The sequence below is a fragment of the Rhinolophus ferrumequinum genome, chromosome 2 (assembly GCF_004115265.2).
Source record: "Rhinolophus ferrumequinum isolate MPI-CBG mRhiFer1 chromosome 2, mRhiFer1_v1.p, whole genome shotgun sequence".
NCBI classification, from domain to species: domain Eukaryota; kingdom Metazoa; phylum Chordata; class Mammalia; order Chiroptera; family Rhinolophidae; genus Rhinolophus; species Rhinolophus ferrumequinum.
Window position 1 is genome coordinate 56,055,752 of NC_046285.1, and position 27,917 is coordinate 56,083,668.

Genomic DNA, 27,917 nt, shown 5'->3' on the forward strand with positions numbered 1-27,917 from the left:
AACTCAGCAAAATGAAGGAAGGAATGAGCATGAAACTCTGGCGACTCCCGGGCACTGTGGTGATTCCACGCCAAACCTTCTTTGGGAAATTCATATCAAATACATGATACATATTGTTCTTTCCTACTGCCCTTCCCTCTCACTCACCATCCTGTAGCCAGGGACTCTTTGGTAACATTGCTGCAGGCACTAGGAGACCACAGGAATGCCTGCAGCAGGCAGGCTGGTGTCAAGGGTCCAGCGCGTAAGCTCTCAGGAATCCTTCTGAGCGCCAAGCAACAAGAAAGAGGGGGACACCTTGGCTCAGAAGGTATTTACCAGAGAAGAGAAGCAGAGGAACAAGAAAGGCTTCAGCTAGTCCTTTGGAGTCTGGCAGCCATTTCTGTCAGCTTTCCCATTCCTAGATTGATGGCCATTGCTTAAGTCCTGGGGGTACTGGATTTATTAAATTGCCTCTTTGTTCAACTCTTACAAGAATTTATATCTGAAAACTATTTGACGTGTTGGGACATCTGTCTGTCGTAGGAGATGCGGGAACTGAAGCTGTGTTGCACAAAGTCACACGGTGGGTAAACTGACAGAGGCAGAATTTAGGATCAGCTCTTCCTTCCAGCAGTTCTCTTGGTCCTGTAATGAGGCTGGCAATCAGCACTGAAACAGGTGGGCTATTTGATGCTCTTCCTTTGCCTCTACCCGCTGTTCCAATGCTGACACCCACCCACAAAAGGTGCAATAAGGCAAGGGAAGGACCTTGGAAGGCAAGGGAGGGAGCCTCCCTAGAGGAAGGAGCAGTGAGCTGGGATTGCCAAGGCCAGGGGTGAGACCTTCCTTTGCCTTTTCACAGGTCTATAAACTTGGACTAATCACTTTTCTCCTCTGCCACTAGGACAACTGGCCCTCAGTGCTTTTCTCACAGCCTGAGGTGGCGTTTCAGTGCCTCCTTTGCAAACTGTGAGGTCATGTACAAATTTCAGAAAATTATTGGAGTCCTAACGTCAGTAAGCCGGATTTTCTTCCTATTCCAAGAAGGGAGTAATCATATCCATTTTACAGGAGGGACCTCTCGTGGAGAGCTTCCCCCCGGGCTGGCCTCCAGCGGCGCTGGCTCTCTGGCTGGCACTTGGCTGTACAGCCTTTGGCATCCCGGGGGCTGCGGCGGGGAGCCGGCAGGGCGCGCGCTGAGCGCCGGCCAGCCGCTCGCGGAGGCCCGGGCAGCAGGAGGAGCGTGTGAGCTGTGGGCGTCCCTTTAAGAGCAGTCGGCCGACCCGGCCTTCGCCTCAGTCCTCCGAGCGTCGGCGGTCACCTGGCGCTCGCCCGGCTGCCAGCTTGAGGCGGGATCGGCGCTCTCGCCCGCCGAGGTGCGAGCAGGGGCCGGACGCCAGGTGCCGGGAGCGGTTCGGGAGCGTGGCGGTCCCGCGCCTCTCTGCGGCGGAGGATGCGGGAGCGCGTTCGGGTGCCTCTGCCGCTGCTGCTGCCGCTGCTGCTGCTACCGCCGCCGCTGTGGGGTGGCCCCCCGGGCAGCCCGCGCTCGGAGCTGGAGCCCGAGCCGGGGCCTCTGCAGCCCTTCGATCTGCTCTACGCCAGCGGCGTGGCCGCCTACTATAGCGAGGACTACGAGCTGGCCGTGCGCGACTTGGAAGCGTCGCTCCGCAGCCACCGGCGCCTGCGGGAGATCCGCGCGCGGTGCGCCCGCCACTGCGCCGCGCGCCGCCCGCTCGCGCCCCCCGGGGTCGGCCCCGGAGCCGAGCTGCCCTTCTTTCGCGCCTTGCTGCAGCGGGCGCGCTGTTACCGCAGCTGCGAGACCCAGCGCCTCGGGGGACCCGCATCCCGCCACCGAGTCAGCGAGGATGTGCGCAGCGACTTCCAACGCCGAGTGCCCTACAACTACCTGCAGCGAGCCTACATCAAGGTACCCAGAGCGCACACCTTAATGCTCCCATGCGGCTCCAGGTGCTCTCTCTGGAGCCCTCCCCACTGCTCTTGTCTCCTTGCCAGATTGGGTCTCCTTTAACTTCTCTGTCTCGTGTTTGTGCATCTAGATATCTGGTGGCCAGAGGTCAGTAACCAATACTAGATGAACCTGAGCAAGTCTTTAACTCTTTCGGTATCAACTTCTCCTTCAAAAAGCACTGTACTGATAAGATGATGTTTCAAGTACCCCACACAGCACTACTACTTTCTGAGACTTTGACGGAGCTCGGTCTAGCATAAGGTCCCCCGCTTCATTGCTTGGTCTAGTCTCACCCCCATTTCTCTGCTGTCTCCCTCCTGTGCACTAGTCTGCGCCTTTTACTCTGAAGTTTAAAAGAAAGCATTCTCAAAACAGAGCTTAAAGTAGATTTGTTCCGAAACAAATTTCTCTCTCTCCTCCCTGCATCTACAAAAAAAATCATAATCATAATCATAATAATAATAATAATAAGATCAAAGGTTAAAGAAAAGGAATGCGTGGAAGAGGTGAATCTGTGTGAGGCAATCTCACTAAGGCTTCCAGTTGCTGGAGGTAAGCATTGGACTGGGTTATTGGACATCAGATGACCAGTTCTCTCCTGGTTTTATTTTTGTGTAGTCAGCTTGCCTGAAATTAGTGTCAGAAGGTATACTGTATATATTGACATTTCCCGCACATCCACAATTTTGAAGTTCTATCTGAACGCTTTCAGCAGAGAAAATTCAGCCTGTGTCCCTTACCCTTGCTCCACTGTCACTCACCTACATTTCTCTGAGCTGACTCTGGTGTTCCCTTCTACCTTTTTATGTCAGTATATCAATGTCTCTTCTACAGCTGTTGGAGAAGTGGCAGCTTTGGGGGTTGTTGGTCATGCTAGCCAATGGGCCTGGCTGCATTTCTGGGGTGGTGAAAATACACACCATGTGCAGATATCCCAATGTCTTTTGCAGCTCATCCCTCAAGGTCTCTGCCCTTGATGATAGGTGATAGGTCTCTTTGGAGATTTGCCGTTATCAGAGGAGTTCAGGACATCACAACTGAGAATGACTTTTAACCCCAGTGTCTGGCTAAGATGCTAGAATTCACTAACCTACTATCTTGGGCAAGAAACAAGGAGAAAGCTTGAATCCTTTCCAGAATTTGTCTTTACTTGCTTGTGCTTGCTGATAGATTTGCTAAGACATGTATTAAGTATAAATCTGATTTCTTTTGAATGAGTGGACAGTTTTTGGTAGTCTTACAGAAATCAGTTAATGGTAGGCAGAAAGGGGACCTTGAGACTGCTGAAGATATACTAAGCTAGTTCCAGAGCGGAATGTGGGTGGTCCCTGTAGCATACTCTTCCGAGGCGTCTCCAATGTGAGGTTGGCTGTCCTGCTGATAGTTCTGTCACACATCTTGGGCAGATTTTCTTTTTTCAGGTCTGGAAAAGGAATGCATATTTATGTTTAGCCCTATAAAAATAAATAACTCTCAAAATGTGGGTTTCTTTGGTTCTGTAATTAACCTTGCTTCACTGTGAATGTTAACATTTATCGATCATTCTCCTACTCCTGTCCCCTGGTTGGAGGTCAAAGAAGGTGAAGCAAGCTATAGGTTTAACATGCCTCAAGTATTTGCAGTGAATTCATTACAGGAGTTAGTCATTTATGGACATCTCTGCGGGTGAACTACTAGGTGTGGTCTGATGAACCAGTAGAGTTTTTAAAAGTTCTTTTAAAAATATGTGAATTCATGAAAAAAAAAAAAAAGCATTACCAGCAGTGTTTAGAGAGCAGAACAAGTCTTGCACCTTCACTTCCATAGGCAAAATTTCTTGGATCCCCATGATTGATAATCTCTTATGGGATATTTTTACCCCTTTGGAAATTTACTTTTGATGGTTGGAGTTTGCAGGAATATCTTTGTGAACATCAAATAAGGTGTATCACAGTTCCTCGCTCTCCTCCCCCATGAACTCCATAATTTTAGCCTTTATTTGGCTGCCAGGGAATTCCCCCCCCACACACACACATACACACTCAATCTTCTGAGAGTAAAGCAAAACTCTCAAATAATGACAGAGTATCCTGGGCTCTGACAGGTGTGGATCCTAAAGTGTTCCCTGATGATAGAATGACGAGTTCCCTCTATGTGCCTTGATATAATCATGATCCCTCATGTTATTGAATTACTTTTGGCATTAGTGATACAGTTTGCACTTGAAAAGGATAATCTTGGACCAGACTGAATCAATGAGGACTTTGCAGCCAAGATTTGAGAACTGTAAATCCTATAGTACAATCAGAACTACCGGGCTTCCTAGAGATAAGGGAGTACAGTTATTCTCAGCTAGGGGGTTTACAAACTGTGGAAGCTCGTGGGACATGCTACTCCCACACCCTCCCCATCCCCCCAAATCCTGGATAGTGAGCCACTGATGGAAGTGCATCCTTTATGCTGGTGTGTTGGAAGGGAAGAATTGAAAATTGTGAAATGTGAACTGTGTCCAGATCAATTTCTCATTTCACAGACAAGGAAATGAAGATTCAGAGAGGGAAAGGGGCTCACTCAGTGTCACATGATTTGATTTGATGAAATGAGCGTAGGACTGGGAATTGGGAGTCTGACCTCCGCCACTAACTGATGCACAGGCCTGTGTTATGCCCACTGCCCCATGCCGTCACTTCAGGTCCCAGGGAATGCTGTTGTCCCCAGGGCTATCCTTCCGCCAGATTTGGACAGCTCCAGGGATGAGCAGATCCTTGTCCTATGGGATCACACACACACACTGCAGTTATCTTAAGGCCTGCTCTGTAGGCTCTTCCTTAAGACCTGGCATGTCAGGAATCTGTCCGGACAGCTATGAGGCAACAGTTCCACCTGGCTTGTAGCCACACTGTTTTGTTTAAAGGCAGAGTGAGACGCTTCAAAGTTTTGATTTTTATTATTTCAGATTGTAAGATACAGCTCATGATTCATAGCCTAAAAACTAAGATAAAGCTTTTATCATGGTGTTCTCTGCTGGGAAACCTTAAGTGGTTTCCCCTTACGATTATATGAAGCCCACATAGTTTAATTCAGCACCCACAGCCTGACTCCCCTTAAACCTTACCTGCCCTGTCTCCCATCACTCTGTCACCCTCCAGCCAAAGGGAACAATGGACACTTGCTCTTGTGTATCTGACACTTTTGCACATCTGGGCTTTGTTTATTCTTCTTCGGGAGGCATGTGGGCTCTGGAATGGGAAAGACTTGGTATTAAACTTCAGCTCCTCAATCTCTAGCTGTGTGACTGTGAACAAATTACATAAACTTTCTGAGCTTTAGTTACCCCATCTGCAAAATGGGGAAAGGATTGATTTAGATTAGGTTTCAGAGAAGATTTATGTAAAGTACCCAGGACAGGGCCAATTTCTCAATACACTGGAGACATGCTTATTATTATTATTATTAGTTATAATAGTAGATCTTTTTTCCTTCTTTACATGTTGAAACGGTAACTATACTAACACAAATATACCTATTTCTGTAAGGCCCTCTTTCACTTCCTGTGTAACTCCCAACAGTCCATTTCTCCCTCATCTGAATGTCCACAGCGGGGAATTTGTTCCTCTAATGTCATGTTTCATTTTTAACCTTGTTTTGAAGAAATTTGTATATTTGCTTATTACATATGTGAGCTCCTTGAGATCAAGAACTCTCTTAGTCATTTTTACATCTCCTAAAGTAGGAGTTTCTAGATCTGGATGATTATTAGATGGATGATTATTATTAATCTGAGCATTAAAAAATGATTTAGAATTAGAGATTTAGGTTCAGTAAGTCTGAGTTGGGTCCTCAGTGTCTATATTACCTCCAAATACCTAAAACGGGCAGTAACAGAAAATGCGTAGTATATGTTTGTTGAATGAATAATAGCTTGGTTTCTTGTGCATGAAATATTGTTGGGAAAGATTTCTGTGTTGTGGCAGGAGGTTGTCTCATACTAGTTATTTGGTTTCCTGGCTGGTCTGTTGTGGGGGAAAGTTACAGAAGGACTGTAGATTGTTTGATTTCTCACGCTTTTCTACTTGCAGGTTCTGGCTCGTGCTGCAAACCTACTTTCCCTCCCCCTCCATCTTTTAGCCTAATTTAATTCTTATTACTTAAAAGTATGCTTCAGAGAATCCTTGATGCATTGTTCCTGCTTTATGTACATTTGTTGAATTTAAACAAACGAAGAGAAAGACTTTTTATCTGTGTGCTTTATAATCAGGATTATTTTAATAGTATCTGTTTTTCTCCCACTGTGCCCAGCCATTTAAGTAAAACAAAAAACAAACTAGTGCTGTTTATATATATATATATTTTTTTACTTAAAACAAGCCTGCCCCTGCATGTTTTGTTTCTGAGTTGGTACTTTGTGCCATTTGACCTTTGTTTTTCTTTTCAGGGTTAAAGGAGAACAAAAGGGAAACACAATTAAGTTAGGCAATTCTATCTCCATCCCAGGGTCATCTCGCTACACTCTTTTTCTTGACCCTAATTTATTTTATAGTGGTTTCTAGAAAAGAAAAAAAAGTGAGCTGAAGGAAATTTTTCACTCTTATTCTGCTTTATAAATTTCTTTCTTTTCTAGATGAAAGCCCTAACAACAAATAATTAAAACCCTAGGCCACAACTTCATGACATACATCGTTAGTTTAGAATGAAAACCTTTCCCAAATTTCGTATTTAAATCTTTTTACCTAGATGTAGACTATGTACATTTTGTACCCCCCAATTATTTCAAATAAGAGGTTGATTTTATGTCTTCTTGAAATAGTTTTTCTGAAATCGTCTCCGTGGTTATTTCTTCAGGGGATGAGGCTCCCCGCCCCCAATTGAGCCTGTTTTGTGCCTGAATCATCAAAATCCCCGGAATCACCGTCTTCCTGTCCCACTCCTTTGGGAGGAGAAACCTGGGAGATTCTTTGTATAGCCAGCTCTTCGTTCCTGTGTACTAAGGAGTTAGAATCTCAATTGTTTCCTCATGAGGGCTTGACCATTTGAAAGCCCGGTCAGCTCTTTATCAGTCATCCATTGCAGTTACAAATAGCAAGTGCCACAGAGGCTTAAAATTCAATTAAATAAGAGTAGCAACTGCTTACAAGTTTTCTCCTATCTCTGTCTGGTGAATCATGGATTCCTTTACGGGTTTTAATAAAGGAAAGTAATAAATTACGTGTCTCTCTTCACAGATCCCATCTTTGAGCATCAAATGTATTCTGTCACTAATATCACTTGCTCACTGACAACTCCAAATGGATAGCCCTGTGGAATTCTTTTGGGAATGTTTGATCAAATGTCAGTTTGTTTCATGAGTGGGGCTTGAGAAATTCTGAAAGGTGGGTGAGTTCACCTAAAATGAAAACTCATCAGATTTAGTATAATAATAGTTCTTTTGTATTGCTAAGGAATTGAGTAAACTGTGGATTCTTAGAATCACAGATCTTAGAGCTGGAAGGGACTCCAAGAAAGCATCCTGTTCAATTCTCTCTCTTCAGGTACAATAATTGCTTTGGGGCAGTGAAGTAGGGCTGAGAGAGGGAGGGATAAGGACGGTGTTTTGCTCAAGAAATGTGGTCTAGCAAGGGTGGGGAGTGGTAATTATTGCAACTATAAAAATGCTGTGGCTTGAAGGACTCTCAGAGATCATGAAGAAGTCTATCCTTGTCATTTAATGGCTATTAATGCTGGCCTCTGAGGTTCCATGACAATCAAGGTGTATTAGCAAGTAGAGAATGTAGGTATTCTAACATACAGTCCAGGCCTCTTTCCAGACTCTGTGTAATAGACATGGATACCTCCTGAGGGGCAGTCTGGTGAATCACTGGTGCATCTGAGAACTGAAATGGACTTACTTCTTTCAGAGACAGGGCCAACACAAGACAGAGCTTCCTGGACTGCCCCTCCCACCCTGCATTTTCATTCACATGATACATAGGCCACTCAGCCAAGAGTCACAGTTGTCTGGTGGAAAATTTTGCATTTCTCATTAGGAAATATAATTTCTCCTGTCTTTTTTTCCATTTAGCTTTTCTCCTGTAATTCTTTTTCTTTCCTTTAATTCATTCCTCTTTTCCTGCTGTCTGACTTCCTAGCTATGTAATTTCCATGAGTCCTGGCCCTCATTTGCCAAATGGTCAGACACATCTTTAAAAAAAATGATTTGGGGTCAGCTTTCTGAGTGGTGTGCTTTAGTGCTGCATGTGTGAGTTTCAGATTTTAGAACTGCCGAGAGCTCCAGACTATTGTTGGAAGAAGCTGATTTCACTTGACTACACTCCTTTCTGCTTTACTTAATTTTCTATACTTATTTTCCATTTTCTCCTTCTCCTCCCCCATTCCATATCCTGTTGGTGATCTATGCAGTGAAATTACATCTGAAAAGTAAAGAGTGGAGGGGATCAGTAGAGGGAAGAGAAATTTAGGTAGTGGTAGAGGCAATGTCAGATTTCTGGGTCTAATACAATGAAGGCCAGAGAGCTTGTTATTTAATTTGATATACAGACAGACATCTACTTCTTTGAAACTCCTTTTATTTCCCTTTCCCCCATATACCTTGTGTAAGACTTGTGCATATGTTGGGGAAGATGTTCCCTTCTCCTCTCCATTCCCCGTTTTTCTACAACTGCTCCCTGCCACATTCATAGAACATTATTGTTCCAACCATCCCATTTTACAGATGGGAAAATAAAGCCATAAAGAGAATCAAGTTGTCCTTATTCAGCAATTTAATGGAAGAGCCAATACTGTGTTTCCCTGAAAATAAGGCCTAGGCGGACCATCAGCTCTAATGCGTCTTTTGGAGTAAAACTTAATATAAGACCCGGTCTTATTTTACTATAAGACCAGGTTTATATAACATAATATAATATAATATAATACCTGGTCTTATATTAATTTTTGCTCCAAAAGACACATTAGAGCTGATGGTCCGGCTAGGTCTTATTTTCAGGGAAAGAGGGTATTAGAATTCAGGAACCCTGAGTCCTACTTTTGCAACGCTGCAGGTGACCACTACTTGTCAGACTCACTTTGAAAATACAAACTCAACAATATTAAAATAAAACACATAGCATGCCAATTGCATTATTTGCTAAATGGAATAGACCCTGAAAACCAAAGCTCCCATCTCCTTACGCAGGTTATTTCTTGCAGTACTATTGTGCCCACAACTGGAAAAAATCTCAGAAATGGGAACCTGGTCAATGCTGTTCCTCAATAAACCTAATGAAAATGAATGAGGCAAAGAATCTTCTCTGGAGGGGAAATAAAGGAATGGGAGCCAGAAAGAGGGAGATCCAAAATGTCAGACTTTCCAGAAGTTCAGGGCTATCAGAACAATCCTGCTGGAATTAATTATCTGCAAATAATGGATTCAGTTTTTATGCAAGTAATGGGACACTGCTGAAGATTGCAGAGTAATTATCCTGGAATTCTGGAAAGGAATGGAAAATAAAGCAAAAGATATAATAAAATAAATAAATTCAAAACAAAACAGGGAAACTGTTAACAAACCCTGAATCATAGGAAAGTTAATTGAGCCAATTTCGATTTATTCTTGCCTGAATGTTAAATTTTTAGCTTTCACACTGCCAAGATCAATAGGATTGCATGAAGAAATCAACACATAATTAGGACTCCAGACACAGTGAATTACCTTAAAACCAAATTTGGCTGTTTTAAAAATGATCTCAAGTGATACCATCAAAGACTGATCCAGAAGACCATGCTAATTATTTCCCTACTGCAGCAAGAGTGATTTCTTAATAATATTTTTCAGATGGACTCCAAGATCAACAATCAGCATTTGATTCTAGCTTATGCCACCAGGGACAGAGACTTTCACAGTCAGTCATTGTTTCTATAGGATTACCAAGGGCTCAATTACACAGTGCAGTCTGCAGGTTTCAGGTCAGTAGGCATTCAAGCCAGAGCCTCTCAACCTTGGCTTATTTGGTATGAATAATTCTTTGTTGTGGTGAGCTGTCCAGTACATGTTCAGATAGTTTGTGGTGTCCCTGGCCTTTGCCTATTAGGTAGCAGGAGCAACATTCCACCATGCTCCAAGCTGTGACAACAAAAAATGTCTCCATGCATTGCAAAATGTCTCCATGCATTGCAAAATGTCTCTTGGGGTTCGAACTCACCCCATGTTGAGAACCACTGATTTAAACATTTAGCCGTGTTTAAGGTTACTGGGCATTAAGGTTAGACAAGTGCAAATCAAGGTTTTAACAATATATGCTAGAAGACAGTGTGCCCACTGATGAATCATGATATTTATGATAAAGTTTGGCTATAGCTTTTTCCCCCGATGGGGAAATACACTGGAAATAGAGCCTCTCTCTTCTCTCTCTCTCTCTCTCTCTCTCTCTCTTTTGTTTGTAAAAGTCCTGTTTAAAAAAAAAATGAAGATAGGAGAAACAGAAGTGGCAAAATGTTGATAAATGGTTTAAGCTGGATGATGAACACTATGGGAGTGTGGGAGTTATGATATTTTTTAAGTTTATTAGTTTCATGTGTACAAAACACTGTAATAATTAGACATTTATCATTTATACCCTTCACAAAGTGATAACCGCCCTCCCCCGTCTACTACCCCTCTGACATCGCACACAGCCATAACATTTCCACTGTCTCTATTCCTTATGCTGTACTCCACTTCTTGTGACTATATGTGTGTATATATATTTATGTATTAAATTATAGTTGACATTCATTATTATTCAGGTTTAGATTCAGGTGTACAGCTCAGTGATCAGGTATCTACGGCATCCCTGAAGTAGAGCCTCTTTCTCTGAGATGCAAATCACTGGACTCATATTCCATCGCTGTCCCTCCCATGTGGCTGCACTAATTCAGTTTGCAGAAAAGACCAGAGGATCTGGCTTCTCTCTACTTATGGTCTGAAAATGACAGGGCAGGTTGCTTTGGCAATACAAACTAACACCTTTCAGTTGTGAACTCCAAACTCCAGAATTAAAATATTTCTCTTTCAACTTGGAAAGTACGCAAACCCAACATTTAAAAGTGATCCACTCCAATTCTTAGTTTTTTTGAGGTTAGCTGTGTATCACATACAGAGGGTGCCAATAAAATGTGTACACATTTTAAGAAAAGAATAAAACTATTGTAATAATCAATATACACCAATAACGAAAGATGAATACAAGTCACGTTTGACTTCAATTACAAGAGGTGCTCAAAGTGGTTACCATCAGGGTCCAGACACTTCTGATTACGAAGAATTACTGCTTGAGCAACGCTGACCAAAGTGTCCACTTGTATACATTTTTTGGCACCCACAGTATATTCATGGAAAGCAGCTTGACTAAAACCCAAAAGGCCAACTTACAGAAGGCTAGAAAGTGGGGGAAATAAGAGGGGGTCATGGAAAGAAGAAATGACATAGAGATGTAGAGAGAGAGAGTCAGAGGGTGTCTCAGTGCATTGGGGCTGCTATAACAGAATACTGTAGGCTGGGTAGCTTATAAGCAATAAACATTTATTTCTCACAGTTCTGGAGGGTGGGAAGCGAAGATCATGCCGCCGGCAGATTCGGTGTCTGGTGAGAACCCTGCTTCCTACATAACCATCTTTTCACTGTAACCTCACATGGCTGAACGGATCGGGAAGCTTTCTGGGGCCTCTTTTATAAGGGTACTAATTCCATTCATGAAGGTTCTGCCGTCATGATCTAATCACCTTCCAAAGGCACCACCTTCTAATACCATCAGTTTTGGGGGGTATGTTTCAACATAAATTTTGAGGGGACACAAACATTAAGATCATAACAGATTAGGTGGTGGCAGTTCAAGAATGTTTTGTTTAAAAGTAATGGAATTAGATATGGAAAGGACATAACTTTAAAGATTTATGGTATATTAGAAATGCCATTTAGAAAAAGCTGGCGATTTTTAACTTTTAGAAAGAAAAAAATGAAACAGAAGAAAAGGGATAAAATAGAAAAAAAAACCATTGGAAACAGTGACAATAGAACATTTGGAGAATTAGTTCAATCCAAAGTATAGGATGTTTTAAGGATAAATTGGATTGATCATATTGTTTAAAAGAATATATACTATTTTGAGGCTTGAAAAATTGATATATGATAATATATGAAATGATATCTTTTAGGGAATTTTACTTTAATTATAGTTACAAAATATACCACCTCAAAGCTAAGTCCAAGTAAATTGTAGTTTTAGTGACTTTTTAAGTTTGTTAAGAGAAATGCCATTTTGCCATTTCAAGTTTCTTTGACAAATCCTGGGTGTAGCTCAACCTTCCCTTGTACAGTTTGCCAAGTTACTTACTCTCTTATAAAAATAACTATTGAATTATTTTAACCCCAAAAGTTAAAAGCACATCAAGAAAGACATTAAACTAATAAAAAAAAATCTCTTGTATATGTTCATGAAGAATCACACTAAAATAAACACCTATATAGGACAATGGTTATTTAAACTTTATATTATCTTCTTAATAGAATTTGTTTGCAAAAGAGATTATAAAGAAACCTGAAATGGCAAAATGACACATCCCTGGAAAGATTTTAAAAAAAAGAAATCACTGAAACCAAACATTAGGAGTTAGGTTTGAGGGCAGTATATTTTTTATAATTATTAGTGATAATAGATACTATTTATTGACCATTACTCTGTTTCAGGTATTGTGCTAAAAGCTTTATGTAAGTTTTCTCATCCAAGTCTCAAAACAACCTTAAGGTACAAATCTTAGTTAATCTTCATTTTACAATAGGACACTGACTTAAAAGGTTAAATAATATGTTTGAGATCATACAGCTAGTAAGTAATAGAACCAGAATCTGAATCCAGATTTTTCTGATCGGAAAATCTGAGTTCTCAGTTACTTCTCATAGGTTCGCTTTTGACGTCAAAAAGCACTGTCACAGAAGGCTATCTTTTTATTAGTTGTATGACACAGAAAGCTAACCTCTATGAACGTGGATTTCTTATCTGGAAAATAGGGATGATGGTCATACCTGCTTCACAGGGTTCTTGTAAGAATTTAATAAAATAAAAGACTGGGGGCTTACCTAGGTCAGTAGGACACAGAAGTACTTGTTCCTTGCCTCATGGTTTCGAGGCAGAGAGCAAGCTTGTGAGGGAAGATGAAAAGCAAAAGAAGAGGCAACTGAATATAGTGATTATACATGTGAGAAGATAATCACATGTATAGAAGGTCAGAAAATGTGGGACACACAAAACAAGAACTTGACTTGCTCAGTTTGAGCTACTATCTTGAAGTTTAACTCTCTATACCTCGGAGCGCAGACTTACCAGCCTCCTTTCGCCATCAGGCTAAAGCAGAAATCCTCCTCTTAATGAAAACTTGGGACTGTTTGTTTGCTGTGTTGAGAAAAGTCCTTTTGCTCTCCTCTCCACTACATTCTCCAACCCTCTGATTTCACAATTTCCATGAGATTGTGGCCTCTCCTTTGTATTTTCCAAAAAAATGGGACTCTGTTCAAACGCATTCCAAACCTTCTCTGTTTCATATTAACAGATAAAATCTCTTCCCACAGACCAACACATCTTGGGAATTTTAAACCCCTTTAAGCCTTTTCCCCACCCTGATCTTGAGTACACATGGGAGACGGCCTACGTTTGGAAATCAACAAACATCTATCTCTTCATCACAGACACCAAAAATGAGACTGCTTCCTGTATAGCAGTCAGGTAATGGGAGAGGAGATGAAATAAAAACGTAGAGGGTTATGAGTGTAGGAATCAAGCAGCTTAGGCTCTGGCCCTCGTTCTGTCACTAACGTTTCTTTTTAGGCCTTGAGGACTCCATTTGGACAAGGGCGACATTGGACCAGGTGGTTTATAAGAGCCCTTTTATCTCTGCCAGCCAGAAATTCTAAAATACTTTAGTGGCCTGGTACAGAGAGCCAACAGTCTACTTATGGAAGAGAAAAATGATGAGGTCATAATGTAGTGAAAGACAAAGTAGAATGGAGATAAAAGGAGTGTAAAAGGTCACAGGAAAGGAAGGACTTCCAGTGTGTCTGATGCTAGTACTCGTCTTTGGACAGCCAGCCACTTTAAAGTAAACTTGCAAGGAGATCACGCCAGTATCTAATTTGGTGGTACTTTAAGAGGTACAGGATAAACTGGGGAATGTTCAGGAAGGACAAAAAGATAAAAGACTCATAACTATGTTATACGAGAAACAGTGGAAATAAGGGTTAGTAGCCTAAAAAGAAAAGCTTTTAAAAGAAGTCATCTTCGGAGACAGTTATTCTTGATCTTTATGGCACCGAGGAATGGAAGCCCTAGGACCAAATAACAGAAGTTACAGAGAACAAGCTCTTGGCTCAAACACAAAAGACTTTCCTAACACTGGCGTCTGTTCAGATATAATAAGGAAGCCCCCAAAAAGGTCTTTGAGCATGAATCGAACACATGCTTTAGCAGGGAGGTTGCATTTAAGGTTCAAGCACTGAAGTGATGTTGAAATAGATAAGATTTAACATATTTTCCAGGATCTTATGAAATGAAAATTTGTCTTATATCCACAGATGGTGGATCATTAAAGACTTTTTCATTGGGAAAACCCTACAGCTCTCTTCTCTAGCCTGCTTCTTAATTCCGGTTATTGTAATCTTAGATCAGAGTTACCAGAACACTCTTTATAAAATAACTTATATAATATAAAAAAAAGAAAGAGACAAAGAAAAGTACCAAGGCCTTAAAACACGCACAGGAACATATTCACGGAATATTTAGCAGTAACAATATCCACATGTATGATCTGCATCAGTTTTCTGATTTCTGGCTCAAGTGTCTCTTGAGATAACATCTGAGAAGAATTTAGTTGTGGTTACAGAGTACCAATGGGAGTTTTAAGTTAAATGTATGACAGCTGATCAGAACATCCATGCTTAGGAATTGAAAGTGGGTACACTTCTCTTAGCAAGTATATTACCATATACTCAGGAAATCCAGTTTCATTTACAGAGCCTTTGCAGGGCTGTTCTAATTTGCTTCAATTATTTGCTATCCAGAGGCCAATTTGAGAATCTGACCATATTCTACTTGTAGTTCATTCAGGTCTCAAACCTTTTGCCAGTGTTAATTCTGGTCATTTGCACATAGTGGGTTTGCCCAGGACCTCATATTTAAAAATGTTTAAAGAATATTAAATATTCCTAGGGAGTGCCTGCTACTCCTGAGGAGGCGGGGAGTGGAAGTCCAGGCTCCCTTTCCTACCAGCTGACCAAAGTTGGGGGTCGGTGGGGAGGCACGTGTGTTTATTCCATTATGTTTGGCTGGGGTAGGGCAGGCGTTACCACAAGTATGTCTATTCTGCTATGCCTAATTTTCCCTTTCCTTTAACTAGAGAAAGCATATTTGTTTATTTGTTTGTTTGTTTGCGGGGGGAGGGTGGTCGCTTTTATTTTTTGTCTGCTCCCTTTGGCATTTCCAGGTTGCAGGCTTCTCCAGAGTCCAATCTGGGATATATATGGGAGACAAAAAGCAAACTCATTCACCACTACATTCAAATGCCAGGTCTCTAGGCCAGTGTGCCTTCTTCTGGCCACCTTTCAGAGTCTCCCTTTTGTAGTTCGTCTAGCATTTTTAAGTGTACTTAAGGGGAGGTAGGGGAGAAATAAGTTTACTCCATCTTGTTCAGAACCAGAAATCTTCATGCAGATTCTTTAAATTATAAGGATGCTGATGAATACAAGTTGAGTGGACTTGATCTCAGAACTCTGGATTAACTTTGTTACCCGTGCTTTATTGTAAAACGCTGCAGAAAACCTTTCTGATCGCTCATAAAAATCTTTAGTCAGCTTTCACCACCACTACATTAAACCTCAGTAGATCAGCTGGACTATGCAATGGTTCATGTCAAGTTGCTAAGAGTATTCTTTCCCACTCCTGCTTTAGAGGTGTAAATATCCCAGCACTTGGGCTGAGCTGCCACCAGTCTGCCCTTTCACTTGTTTATAGGTCCATAGAGAAGACCTCTCGGGAACACTGTGACTTAACTCTTCACAACTAAATGAGTAATTGGTCATCCTGGTCCATTTTCCCAGTGGGATAGTTAACAAAGTTTTACCTACTATGTTATATACGGGAAACCAATTTAGGAAGAATTTAGAATAAGGAAAAAAACTGCTCCTAAGGTCCCTTTTCTTTTTCCCATTGTCCCAGAATAAATACCGCGTTCCCATCATTAATATCTCCTATGTTCCAGGTTGCTCTGTATGAATCTTTGACCTAAACAGTCACACATGGCTGACATCACTGTTTAAGTCTTTGCACTTGGTAGGAACTCAGTATGTTCGTTGAATTTGAGTCGTCACTTCCAGGGCATGAGTTTGTCCCTATGATACTCCTTATACTTAGGCATTAAGAAATGCCAGTCCGTGCACTTGATCATAAGTTTTAAAGACAGCTCTTTTATGGGGGTGCCAACTTTATAAGAGAATATAGGATTACGAACAGGAAACAGTATGTGAGTAAAGAATTAGGAAACTGTCTTTATTTATAACTATACCACTAACTCTGGCCTTATGATCATGGCCCCTGTATCTCCATTTATAAAATGAGGTAATTGGAACATACAACCTTGAAAGTCTCTACTAGCTTTAATATATTTTAATGTTTGGCATAATATTTCCTTTGATAAACAAACGTATTAAATGTTACTAAACTGTGAAACTTAGCCATAGAATTGTTTGCTCCTCAATTTGGTCTTAATTCCTAGTAGCTTACCCATAACATTAAACATGTTTGCTATTTAGGCATTAAAATGATAGGCTTCGGCAGTATAAATTACCGCATATATTGGAAAGGAAAGCCAAATGGGCAAGGCCTTTGCAGTCACAGAAGCAGTCACCAGTATCAGTGTCCTGAATATGTTGATCTGGTCACTTAATTCAAAACCCGTATCTCTCTTCTCTAACTTCACTGTTACAAGAGAAAGTGTTACAGTTGCCACACAGTTCTGCAGACTCTCCTCTGAAATGATGTAAGCTAGTGGTTAAGATCAATTTTATTTGAAATTTTCACTATTTCCTGTAATGCTAAATCAAGATCAGGATGTAAGTTAACACTGGCTGTTCTCTATGAATAAAGCATTTTAGGTATTGGCATTCCGTTGAGACCTCTTATTTGAAATGCACTATTTTTTGCTGCACACACACAAAAAATCAGTGCTCCGTTACCCATTTTGATTTTAACACATCATGTTCCAACACATCTACTCGTATGTTCTGATTCACACAATGTTATGAATTAAGCCAGAATACTAAAGTCTTTTCCAAGATACGTGGGCTTTTAGTGATAAATACACAAGACGTAATTCTCTCCTCCTCTCTGGCATGTGTACCAATTGTCCAGATATGGTTCTTCTCTAAGGGTTTATCCAACTGTAAAATAAAATATCATTCTAACTAAATAAGTGATAGTAGTTGTCCTTCCCCATTGTATGTATAGTATTATATTATGTGACATCCGATTGCAGAGTCATTTGAAAATAGAATTTTGCCAGAAGCTCATTCTTCTTTGTTTCCAATTATCGTATGTGTTTTTCATTTTGAGACTCTTTTCAAAATCACAAATTTAATAGTGGTAAACAACATCAGGTGACTGATAGAAAGTGAACAAGATTCAGTGCCCCTTGATAACTAAATAGTAGTGCACAGGAAACACCCAATGCTGTCCGGCAGAGAGCTTCTATGACCGCAGGAATGTTCTGATTATTAAGAGCATAATGGGATATCTCTGAAAATCATAATTAAATCAGCATTTCAAATTAGTGTAATATACCCGAACCATATCACTTACAAGTTTGAAATGGTTGGTATTCCATATCATAAGCCATGAACAATTGACGTATTTTAAGAAACACTGATCTAGAAAGTAAATGAATGGCTTTTTATCACCTCAGCAAATCAAAGTCTCTGTGACGTTGGGTTAAATCACAAGGGTGTTGTGAGTATTTTATGAGAAAAGCACCTGGCTCATCGGATAAGCACTCAGTAAACAGTAATTGTTACTGATGTTCTGTGACTATCGTTATGATTTTTCTAATAGGCTGTTGATCATTTATTAATCCATCTCACATCTTGCTTTTATGAACTAGGAAGAATGGTGACAATCGTTCTTTTCAGACCTCATCTTAATTTTTAATTTTGTAGTTTGAGATTAACTGTACCCTGATGTTATTTAAAATATAAGCGGTATACAGTCTAATTATAAAACAATAGACTGATTCCAAAGATCTCTAAAAAAGTCTTTAACTTATTTGAAGTTCAGTTCCCCTTTCTGTAAAATGGGACTACGAGTGAAATTTACTCTGTCTGTAGAACAGGTTTACTATAAGGGTTGAAGAAAGTATTTTGAAAATGTTCAAGTTCTATACAAATGTAAAAGCAAAATAATTTCTTACTCATATAAGAACATGAATAGTTTATACAATTTTTGTACCTATAAAATTACTATTACTATTTTTACCACATTAAATTGCTCATTTTACTTGAATGATGACAATATCCATACTGGCCATAAAGTTCAATAATATGACCTGAGAGTATTTTTCCAAATGCTTTTGAGCTTACATAAGTCAAACATGGGTAGTGCAGACATAAGAGAGCACATGTAGTGGTTTCTTTCTGTCCTTGACATTTTTAAGATCTCTGGCTTCCTTTAATAAGTTCCAGACCCATGCATGCCTTTATCCCTGGGGGGTAGGGCGTGAGGAGTGGAAGCTGTTGCTTAAAACAACAGTTGGAACAGGAATTGTTTGATAAAGCCAATGGTTAGAATATTTGCAACTTCTTGTTTTAAATTCCTATGATAATATCAGCTTCCAAAGGTTATCTGGCAATTTGTGGGAAATCTAGCAGCAATAAAAATTGGGCCTTCGATGAAGACTTTCTAGATAGAATACATGAAATAGAAAGAAATGAAAGAATGTGAGTGTGTGAGGAAGGTTTGAGTTGTCCCCCTAGTATAGTAAGGGGGGGGAGGGGTCTTGTTACTTTTCAAGTCACAACAGGCATGGTCATAGGGCTGAAGTTATGTCAGTGCTGTGCCTTCTTAGGGGTTTTTTTTTTTTTTTTAATCACTAGCTTGTTTGTTTTATGAGTCAGTCTCTTATTGATTTCTTTATTGAACTGTACATGAGAAGCCAGCACCGTTATTTCTGACATTTAAATGTATGGAAAGAATCAGTGTTGGAAAAATCAGAACATTCCCTTTGTTGAGGTCATGCAGCATATCAATGACAGAGGCAGGAGGACATGCAAAATACGTTCCGGCACGCAGCTTCCTGAACTGGTTTAGAGTAGCTCTTTGCTTTAGAGCTACTGTGAGAATTAGAGTGGGAATGAAGGTAATTAATCATCTCTCATGTTTGCATCATGCTTGGAAACGTGTGAAGGACCTTCACACACACATCTTCACTTTCTCAGGAGAGCCCTGTGAGAAATCTAAAGTTCGATGGTTTGTCCATTCGGACCCTGAGAGAATGGCAGAGCTGTGACTCAGTGGAGTTTTCCGGCTCCAAGGTCAGTGTTCTGGCCAACATGTCACAGCTGCTGTCTGTTCAGATTTGAAGAGTTCTTTGTAGCCACAAAGCTATAAACTCTAATAAGTTTCCATTTCAAGGCCCTCGTAATGTCACTGTTCTGTGCCTTTATCATTTCTAATACGTAGTATTTTTAAGCCAGAGATTATAATTCAGTCATTTTCCCCTCTCTTTCATTTATGGGAGCTTTTGGCCCCATTGGGTGTCTGTACTCACTGATCTATGTACTCACTGAGGAAAGGCTGGATGTGAGAATACCATTTTCGGCCAGCAGCTAGTACCATGGCACAGATGAATGCGGGATCACCCAAAAGCTTTCTCCATATCTGAAGTGGAATCCATATCATCTCTTTGTTTCTCAAGTAATTGCCCTCTGGGTAATGTACGAGGAGTACTCCCAATTGTCATTTCACATAGAGGAAATGACAATTGTATGGACCTAGATTATTTGTCGAGTTCTTGACATATGTTGGCGTTCCGTTTCTAAACATTCTATTTGTGCTTGGTGTAAACACTGATGTACAGTGCTGGATTTCATTCTCTGATCAGCTAAAGTACTACATGATTTTCAGAATCTAAGATAGTACATTAAAAGAAATGGTTTACATTACATGTGATTTTTGTTGACATTGTTTTTTTGTTGTTGTTTGTTTGTTTGTGTCTTTTATGCTATATTTACACGTCTTTCCCTTGAGTTATAAAGAGTTACAAGTGTTTTTCTGTTTTCCCCTAAATTTCCATGTTTTCATGGACTTAGCCCTCTCTTGTTGTTGTTCATTATGTGGCGCAAGAGAAATTTCAGTGAAATCTCTGCTGTTAAACTTTTGGATGGGATATGTTGTTCTTTCACATTGGAGAATCATAAGCAAAATGTTAAACACTGTATCATTTTGAGTGGGTAATTCTTCATGTTTTATAGACTTTGAGAAAGTTTGGCTTTGAGACACAGTTCAGCTTCAAGCCCCTGTGTATAGCTTTGTAACTTTGGGTAAGTTATTTAATATCTCTAAGAATCAGTTTTGTCATCTGGAAAATGAAAAGAATAATAAGTCACAGTTCTCCTGTCTGAAAAATTAGCAACTTCCAGAAGTATTATGAGGATTAAATGAGTTAATTCATATAAAGAGCTTAGATATGCCTCGCAAGTCCTAAGCATGAAGCACATGTGAACTTTTCTGTTAAAACTAATGGATCACACTTTGGGAAATTCTGATTCTATTGTCTTAGTAAGTTTTCAAACTTGTGATATTGATTGTGTTTGTCTGGCTGTGGCAGAATTGGCTTGATGTAATTAAACAATCATGGATGATCAGTCAGGAAATCTAAGTAATTATGCTCGTCATTCCCTTTGTAGCTGCATGACTTTGGACAAATCATTTTACATGTTGACCTTATGGTGAAGAAAAATGGCATCCTTCTATTTGGTTGCCTTACTTTACAGGATTATCTGGGGGATTTTATATATATATATATATATATATATATATATATATAAATTACGTAAGCCCTTTGCAAATTACAAAGTACTGTACTGTATACATGTGGCTTCTTATTATCCCAACTTTCACAATTCCAATTTGAGGTTGGGCAGAATGTCAAAGGAACCCAGTACCCTACTGTTGTTAGTATATTGTACTCAGGCACAACTAAACTGTTACATCAGGGCTATTGACCCTGAGTCAGCCTTCCCAAGGCCACCATTGTCCCCAGTTCTTATGGAACTGTGCCAGGGTTCCATGGAATTATAGGGAAAATGTGAATCAATAGGCTGTTTTATTTGGCTGCTAAATTTGGTCTACTGTTTCATAAATTAGGACACATCTGTCTAGAATGGTTCTTGTTGCCACCAGCAACCAGGGTCAGAGAACTGAAGGACATCAGATATGCAAGATAAATGGAAAATAACTTCCCAAAGTAATGCTTTTTGCAAGAATCCCACGGCTAGTTGCAGGGCTGAAGAAAGCTAAATAGGAGACTCAAGGGTTGAGATTTCCTGCATGTGACTCAAACCGGATGTGGATATGGACATGAGGATGTGGTCCAAGATTTTGCTTTCCTGGGTGGTAGGAAAAGCATCAGTATTAGATTGCTGATTAACATTTTTTGCAAAGTATGTAGTTCCACAGTACAAACAGTAGAACAAAGATTAATTTTCCAGATCAGCTCATTCTTAGTTCTGGTTTTGTAAGATGGTTAGCCATTGCTCTGTACCAATGTTTGTGGAATTCTCAAAATTAATCTAAATTACTTTTGCTTATGGTACATAGCACCATTTTTCTTCTTGGAAGCAGAGGTGATAATGAAGAAAGGATGTGAATTTTTCATCATGTAAAAGGAAAGCTAAATAATGTCAATGGAATCATTCAGTGAACAATATAAACTTAATAGCATTTTATCATCCATTTTCATGGAATTTTCATTGAAGATTAATGTGATGAGTTTTGCAAAACTTTAAAAAAAGCCACCAGCTTTTCAAGCATTGCCAAGGTATCTACTGCTAATCCTGGTGACAGTGATATTAAATCAAAACAAAACAAAGCAGACAAATGCTCCTTGTCGTAGTCACTTATTTTCTCACACCCTGTCCTGTTCTCACCAGTGCCATCTACTGATCTCCCTTGATGACTTCAGCTTCCGGTTTGTGGTTTCATCACGGTCTTTGCTTTTGTCCTGCTACCAAACTCTGTGAATTCAACGACCATGAGGACATTGCTTTGATAGTTTTCCTTTAATCATCTCCAATTTCTTTACCTGGCTTTGCTCTTACTAGCCATCTAGTGGTTCAGAACTTCCCACGAGCCCTTCCCGCCTATCTTTTATTTACCTTTCTGTCTGAACCAACCCCGTGGCCAGTCTCTAACTGTTCACTTGTACAGAGGCATATGGGCATTTGCACTACAATAAAATTACTGTCACTCTTTTCTTTCACTTTCTATCTTGTCAGGCTTTGCAGTGCTCAACCCCTGTTCTCTGAACACTGCAAATGAATGTCATACAGCCATGCCTTTAAGGTCTACGACTTATTTAATAGTGTTTTAGGGTTTGGGGTTAGTGCTGGTTAGCAGTTTTCTGCTATTGGTGCTCAATATTTTTTCTCAGAGTTCACGTTCAGAATCATTCATAGTCCCCAAATCTGTAATCCTTTATTCTGTGCATGAATTTATCTCCTATATTAGTAAGATAAATTTTAATAAGGAATAAAATTTAGGGGGTGTGTTGGGAAAAGAGAAGAGAGGCGCATCTGTGAGACACTAAGAAGGTGAAATTAAATAGACATTTGTATCTTTTTATGGACAGGAAGGTAAAGGTAAAAGAGGGGATCAGAACTGATCCAGAGATTTGGAGCCTGGGTGACTGTGGATTGTTATTCCATGCACAGAAACAAGAAATACCGGAAAGGAAGTAGAGTAGAGATGAAAGATGTGATTTTCCTGTACCACTTCTGGTCCTGTGCCCTTTTTAAAAGTCTAATTATTTGTGCTTAATTACCTTAAATAAAACAGAAAACATATTGCTTGAAACAAATTAGCTTTCAAAAAAGGGCACATACCAGAAAGACTGAAAAGAGTTCACGTCTTGGCTTCCAGAAAGAATAATCCTCTTGATACATCAAGTTTAAGTGCTCTAATGTTAGAAAACTAGAACAGCCTTCTGCCTCTGGAAAAATGCCATCGATCTTTTGCCCTTCCTCTTATTTTTAAAAATAGCCATGGAAGTGAGATGCAGCTCTTAATGGAAATATTTTCTAGATTTTATTTCTTGCCTTAAGCACCAGCTATTTTGCTAAGCTGACTGTCTCCTCAGAAGGTTTTATAAGTCAAAGACCGACAGTTGGTGACACATGACGGGGTTATTTTAATAGCACCTTGCTCTGAATATCCCCCTGGCCCTTGTATACTATTTCAGCAGAAACATTCCCGCTGGGTAGACATACAGTGTGTCTAAGTCCTACTGGAATATATTTTTAGTCCAAAACCTGACTGCACATCCTTAATGATACCTGGGATCCAGGTTGTTCCTAACATAAAGCTCAGGTTCAATTCTCTCTTTCCTTTTCCATAGCGTTTTCTTTAACATCACAGCTTCTTTGTAGCCTACCTTCCCCACTTCCCAGAGAATTTTAAAACATAAGAAACAGTCACTGAGTTTCTAACTTTTTTTTTTTTTGCTCTCATTCTGTCAGAATGCTGTTATCCTCTGCCAGTCCGTGTTTTTTTTTTTTTTTTTTTTGCAGTGATAATAAGAATTTTTATTAATTAAGACAGTGGAGATGTGTGATCCAAATATCATATATATATATATATATATATATATATATATATATATACATATATATATATATATATATATATATACATATATATATATATATATATATATATATATGATCCAAAGCATATGGTTTGCTGTTTGTTGTTGGTGACTATATATAGGTTATATATATTGTTTCTTTTTTTTTTTTTTTTTTTTTTTTTTTTAATTTATTGGGGTGACAATTGTTAGTAGAATTACATAGATTTCAGTTGTGCAATTCTGAATCACATCATCCATAAATCACACTGTGTGTTCACCACCCAGAGTCAGCTCCCCTTCCATCACCGTACATTTGATCCCCCTCACCCTCATCCCCCACCCCCCAACCCCCTTACGCTCTGGTAACCACCAAATTACGTTCCCCAGATTAATTATCAAACCCCGTGGCCATCCTGTGGTCACCGACTGCCCTCCAATCCCCTCACCCTCCCCCCCACCCCCCACTCCCCCCGCCCATCTAGCAACCCTCAGTTTTTCCTCATTGTCTCCCAAACAGTTTCTGATTAGTTCATTCACTTATTCTTTTCTTTAGAATCCGCAAATAAGTGAGATCATATGGAACTTATCTTTCTCTGTCTGACTTATTTCACTTAACATAATGTTCTCTAGATCCATCCATGTTGTTGCAAATGGTAAGATTTCTTTCTTCCTTATCGCTGCATAATACTCCATTGTATAAATGTACCACAGTTTCTTAATCCAGTCATCTACCGATGGGCATTTTGGTTGTTTCCATGTCTTAGCTATTGTGTATAGTGCTGCAATAAACATAGGAGTGCATAGAGATTTTTGAATTGAAGTTCTGGATTTCTCCGGATAGATACCTAGGAGTGGAATTACTGGATCATAAGGTAGTTCCATTTTCAGAATTTTGAGATACCTCCATACTGTTTTCCATAGCGGCTGCACCAGTCTGCAATCCCACCAACAGTGCACAAGCGTTCCCTTTTCTCCACATCCGCGCCAGCACTTGTTGTTTGTTGATTTATTGATGATAGCCATTCTGACTGGGGTGAGGTGGTATCTCATTGTGGTTTTTATTTGCATTTCTCTGATGGTTAGCGAGGTTGAGCATTTCTTCATATGTCTGTTTGCCATCTGTATGTCCTTTTCAGAAAAATGTCTCTTCAAGTCCTCTGCCCATTTTTTAATTGGATCGTTTGTTTTTTTGGAGTTGGGTTGAGTAAGTTTTCCATAGATTTGTGATATTAATCCCTTATCAGATATATCACTGGCAAATATCTTTTCCCATTCAGTAGGATCCCTTCTTGTTTTATTGATGGTTTCCTTTGCTGTGAAAAAACTTTTTAGTTTGATATAATCCCACATGTTTATTCTTTCTCTTAGTTCCCTCGCGCGAGGGTGTATATCAGTAAAAATCTTACTCCGGGTAATGTCTGAGAAGTTTCTTCCTATATTTTCTTCTAGGTATTTTATGGTTTCAGACCTTACATTTAAGTCTTTAAGCCATTTTGAATTTATTTTTGTATATGGTGTAAGGAGGTGGTCCAACTTCATTTTTTTGCATGTGTCTGTCCAGGTTTCCCAGCACCATTTATTGAATAGACTGTCATTACTCCATCGTACATTCTTGCTTCCATTGTCGTAGATTAAATGGCCATATAGGCGTGGATTTATTTCTGGACTCTCTATTCTGTTCCATTGATCTATGTGTCTGTTTTTATGCCAGTACCATGCTGTTTTGATTACTGTAGCCTTGTAGTATAATTTGAAGTCAGGTATTGTTATACCTCCCACTTTGTTCTTATTTCTCAAGATTGCCTTTGCTATTCGGGGTCTTTTATGGTCCCATATAAATTTTAGGATTATATGTTCTATTTCTGTGAAAAACGACGTTGGCAGTTTGATAGGAATTACATTGAATATGTATATTGCCTTAGGCAGTATGGACATTTTAACTATATTAATTCTTCCTATCCATGAACATGATATGTGTTTCCATCTATTTATATCTTCCTTCATTCCTTTCATCAGTGTCTTATAATTTTCTGAGTATAGATCTTTTACTTCTTTGGTTAAATTTATTCCCAGGTATTTTATAGTCTTTGGAGCGATTGTAAATGGGATTGTTTTTTTAATTTCTCCTTCTGATGTTTTATTATTGGTATATACAAATGCAACTGATTTCTGAATATTAATTTTGTATCCTGCCACTTTACTAAATTCATCTATCAGCTCTAATAGCTTCTTGGTGGAGTCTTTAGGGTTCTCTATATATAGTATCATATCATCTGCATACAATGATAACTTTACTTCCTCCTTACCAATCTGGATGCCTTTTATTTCTTTTTCTTGTCTGATTGCTGTGGCAAGAACTTCCAGAACTATGTTGAATAGAAGCGGAGATAATGGGCATCCTTGCCTTGTTCCTGATCTTAGGGGGAATGGTTTTAGCTTTTCCCCATTGAGTATGATGTTAGCTGTGGGTTTGTCATATATGGCCTTTATTATGTTGAGATAAGATCCCTCTATTCCCACTTTCTTAAGGGTTTTTATCATAAATGGCTGTTGGATTTTATCAAATGCTTTTTCTGCATCTATTGATATGATCATGTGATTTTTATTTTTCATTTTGTTAATGTGATGTATCACATTAATAGATTTGCGGATGTTGAACCACCCCTGCATACCAGAGATGAATCCCACTTGATCGTGGTGAATGATCTTTTTAATGTATTGCTGAATTCTGTTTGCTAATATTTTGTTGAGGATTTTTGCATCTATGTTCATTAAAGATATCGGCCTGTAGTTTTCTTTTTTTGTGGTGTCTTTGTCTAATTTTGGGATCAGAGTGATAGTGGCTTCGTAAAAAGTGTTTGGGAGTCTTCCCTCCTTCTGGATTTTTTGGAAGAGCTTGAGGAGAATTGGTGATAATTCTTTTTTGAACGCTTTGTAAAATTCACCTGTAAAGCCATCTGGTCCAGGGCTTTTGTTTGTTGGGAGACTGTTGATTACTGATTCAATTTCCGTGGTGGTAATCAGTCTATTCAGGTTTTCTGTTTCTTCTTGAGTTAGCCTTGGAAGGTTGTACGCCTCTAGAAAATTGTCCATTTCTTCCAAATTGTCAAATTTGTTGGCATATAGTTGCTCATAGTAACTTCTTAAAACTCTTTGTATTTCTGCAGTGTCCGTTGTCACTTCTCCTCTTTCGTTTCTGATTTTATTAATTTGGGTCCTCTCTCTCTTTTTTTTAATGAGTCTGGCTAATGGTTTGTCGATTTTGTTTATCTTCTCTAAGAACCAACTCTTGGATTCATTGATCTTTTGTATTGTTTTTCTGGTTTCTATTTCATTTATTTCTGCTCTGATCTTTATTATCTCCTTCCTTGTGTTCCCTTTGGGCTTATTTTGCTGTTCTTTTTCCAGATCCCTTAAATGTGAAGATAAACTGTTGATTAGTGATGTTTCTTGTTTCTTTAGATAGGCCTGCAAAGCTATGAATTTCCCTCTTAGGACTGCTTTCGCGGCATCCCATAGATTTTGGGTCGTCGTGTTTTCATTTTCATTTATCTCGAAATATCTTTTGATTTCTTCCTTGATCTCCTGCTTGACCCATTCATTATTTAGTAATAAGTTATTCAGCCTCCATGAATTGGTGTGTCTTCTTGTTTTTTTCCTGTAGTTCATTTCTAATTTCATAGCATTGTGATCAGAGAAGACAATTGGTATGATTTCAATTTTCTTAAATTTATTAAGACTTGTTTTGTGGCCTAACATATGATCTATCTTGGAAAATGTTCCATGTGCGCTTGAGAAGAAGGTGTATTTTGCAGCATTGGGGTGAAATGTTCTGAAAATATCGATTAAATCCAAGTGGTCCAATGTATCATTTAAGGCTGTTGTTTCCATATTGATTTTCTGTCTGGAAGACCTGTCCCTTGTGGTCAGAGGTGTGTTGAAGTCCCCGACTATAATAGTGTTACTGTTGATCTCTGCCTTTATGTCAGTCAGTACCTGTTTTATATATTTAGGTGCTCCTATGTTGGGTGCATAGATGTTTACTAGGGTTATGTCCTCTTGTCGGATCGATCCCTTTATTATTATATAGTGCCCA

At 39.5% G+C, this 27,917-nt stretch overlaps 1 protein-coding gene across 1 annotated transcript in view; it reads left to right on the plus strand.

The window, feature by feature from the left end:
- The first annotated feature begins 1,243 nt into the window (after positions 1 to 1,243).
- Positions 1,244 to 27,917, plus strand: part of P3H2 (prolyl 3-hydroxylase 2) — a 147,872-nt gene continuing 121,198 nt past the window's right edge. Inside the window, exon 1 of the mRNA XM_033089212.1 lies at positions 1,244 to 1,909. Within this exon, the coding sequence (XP_032945103.1) occupies positions 1,436 to 1,909 (474 nt within the window). The 5' untranslated portion in view covers positions 1,244 to 1,435. The remainder of the gene's footprint in view (positions 1,910 to 27,917) is intronic.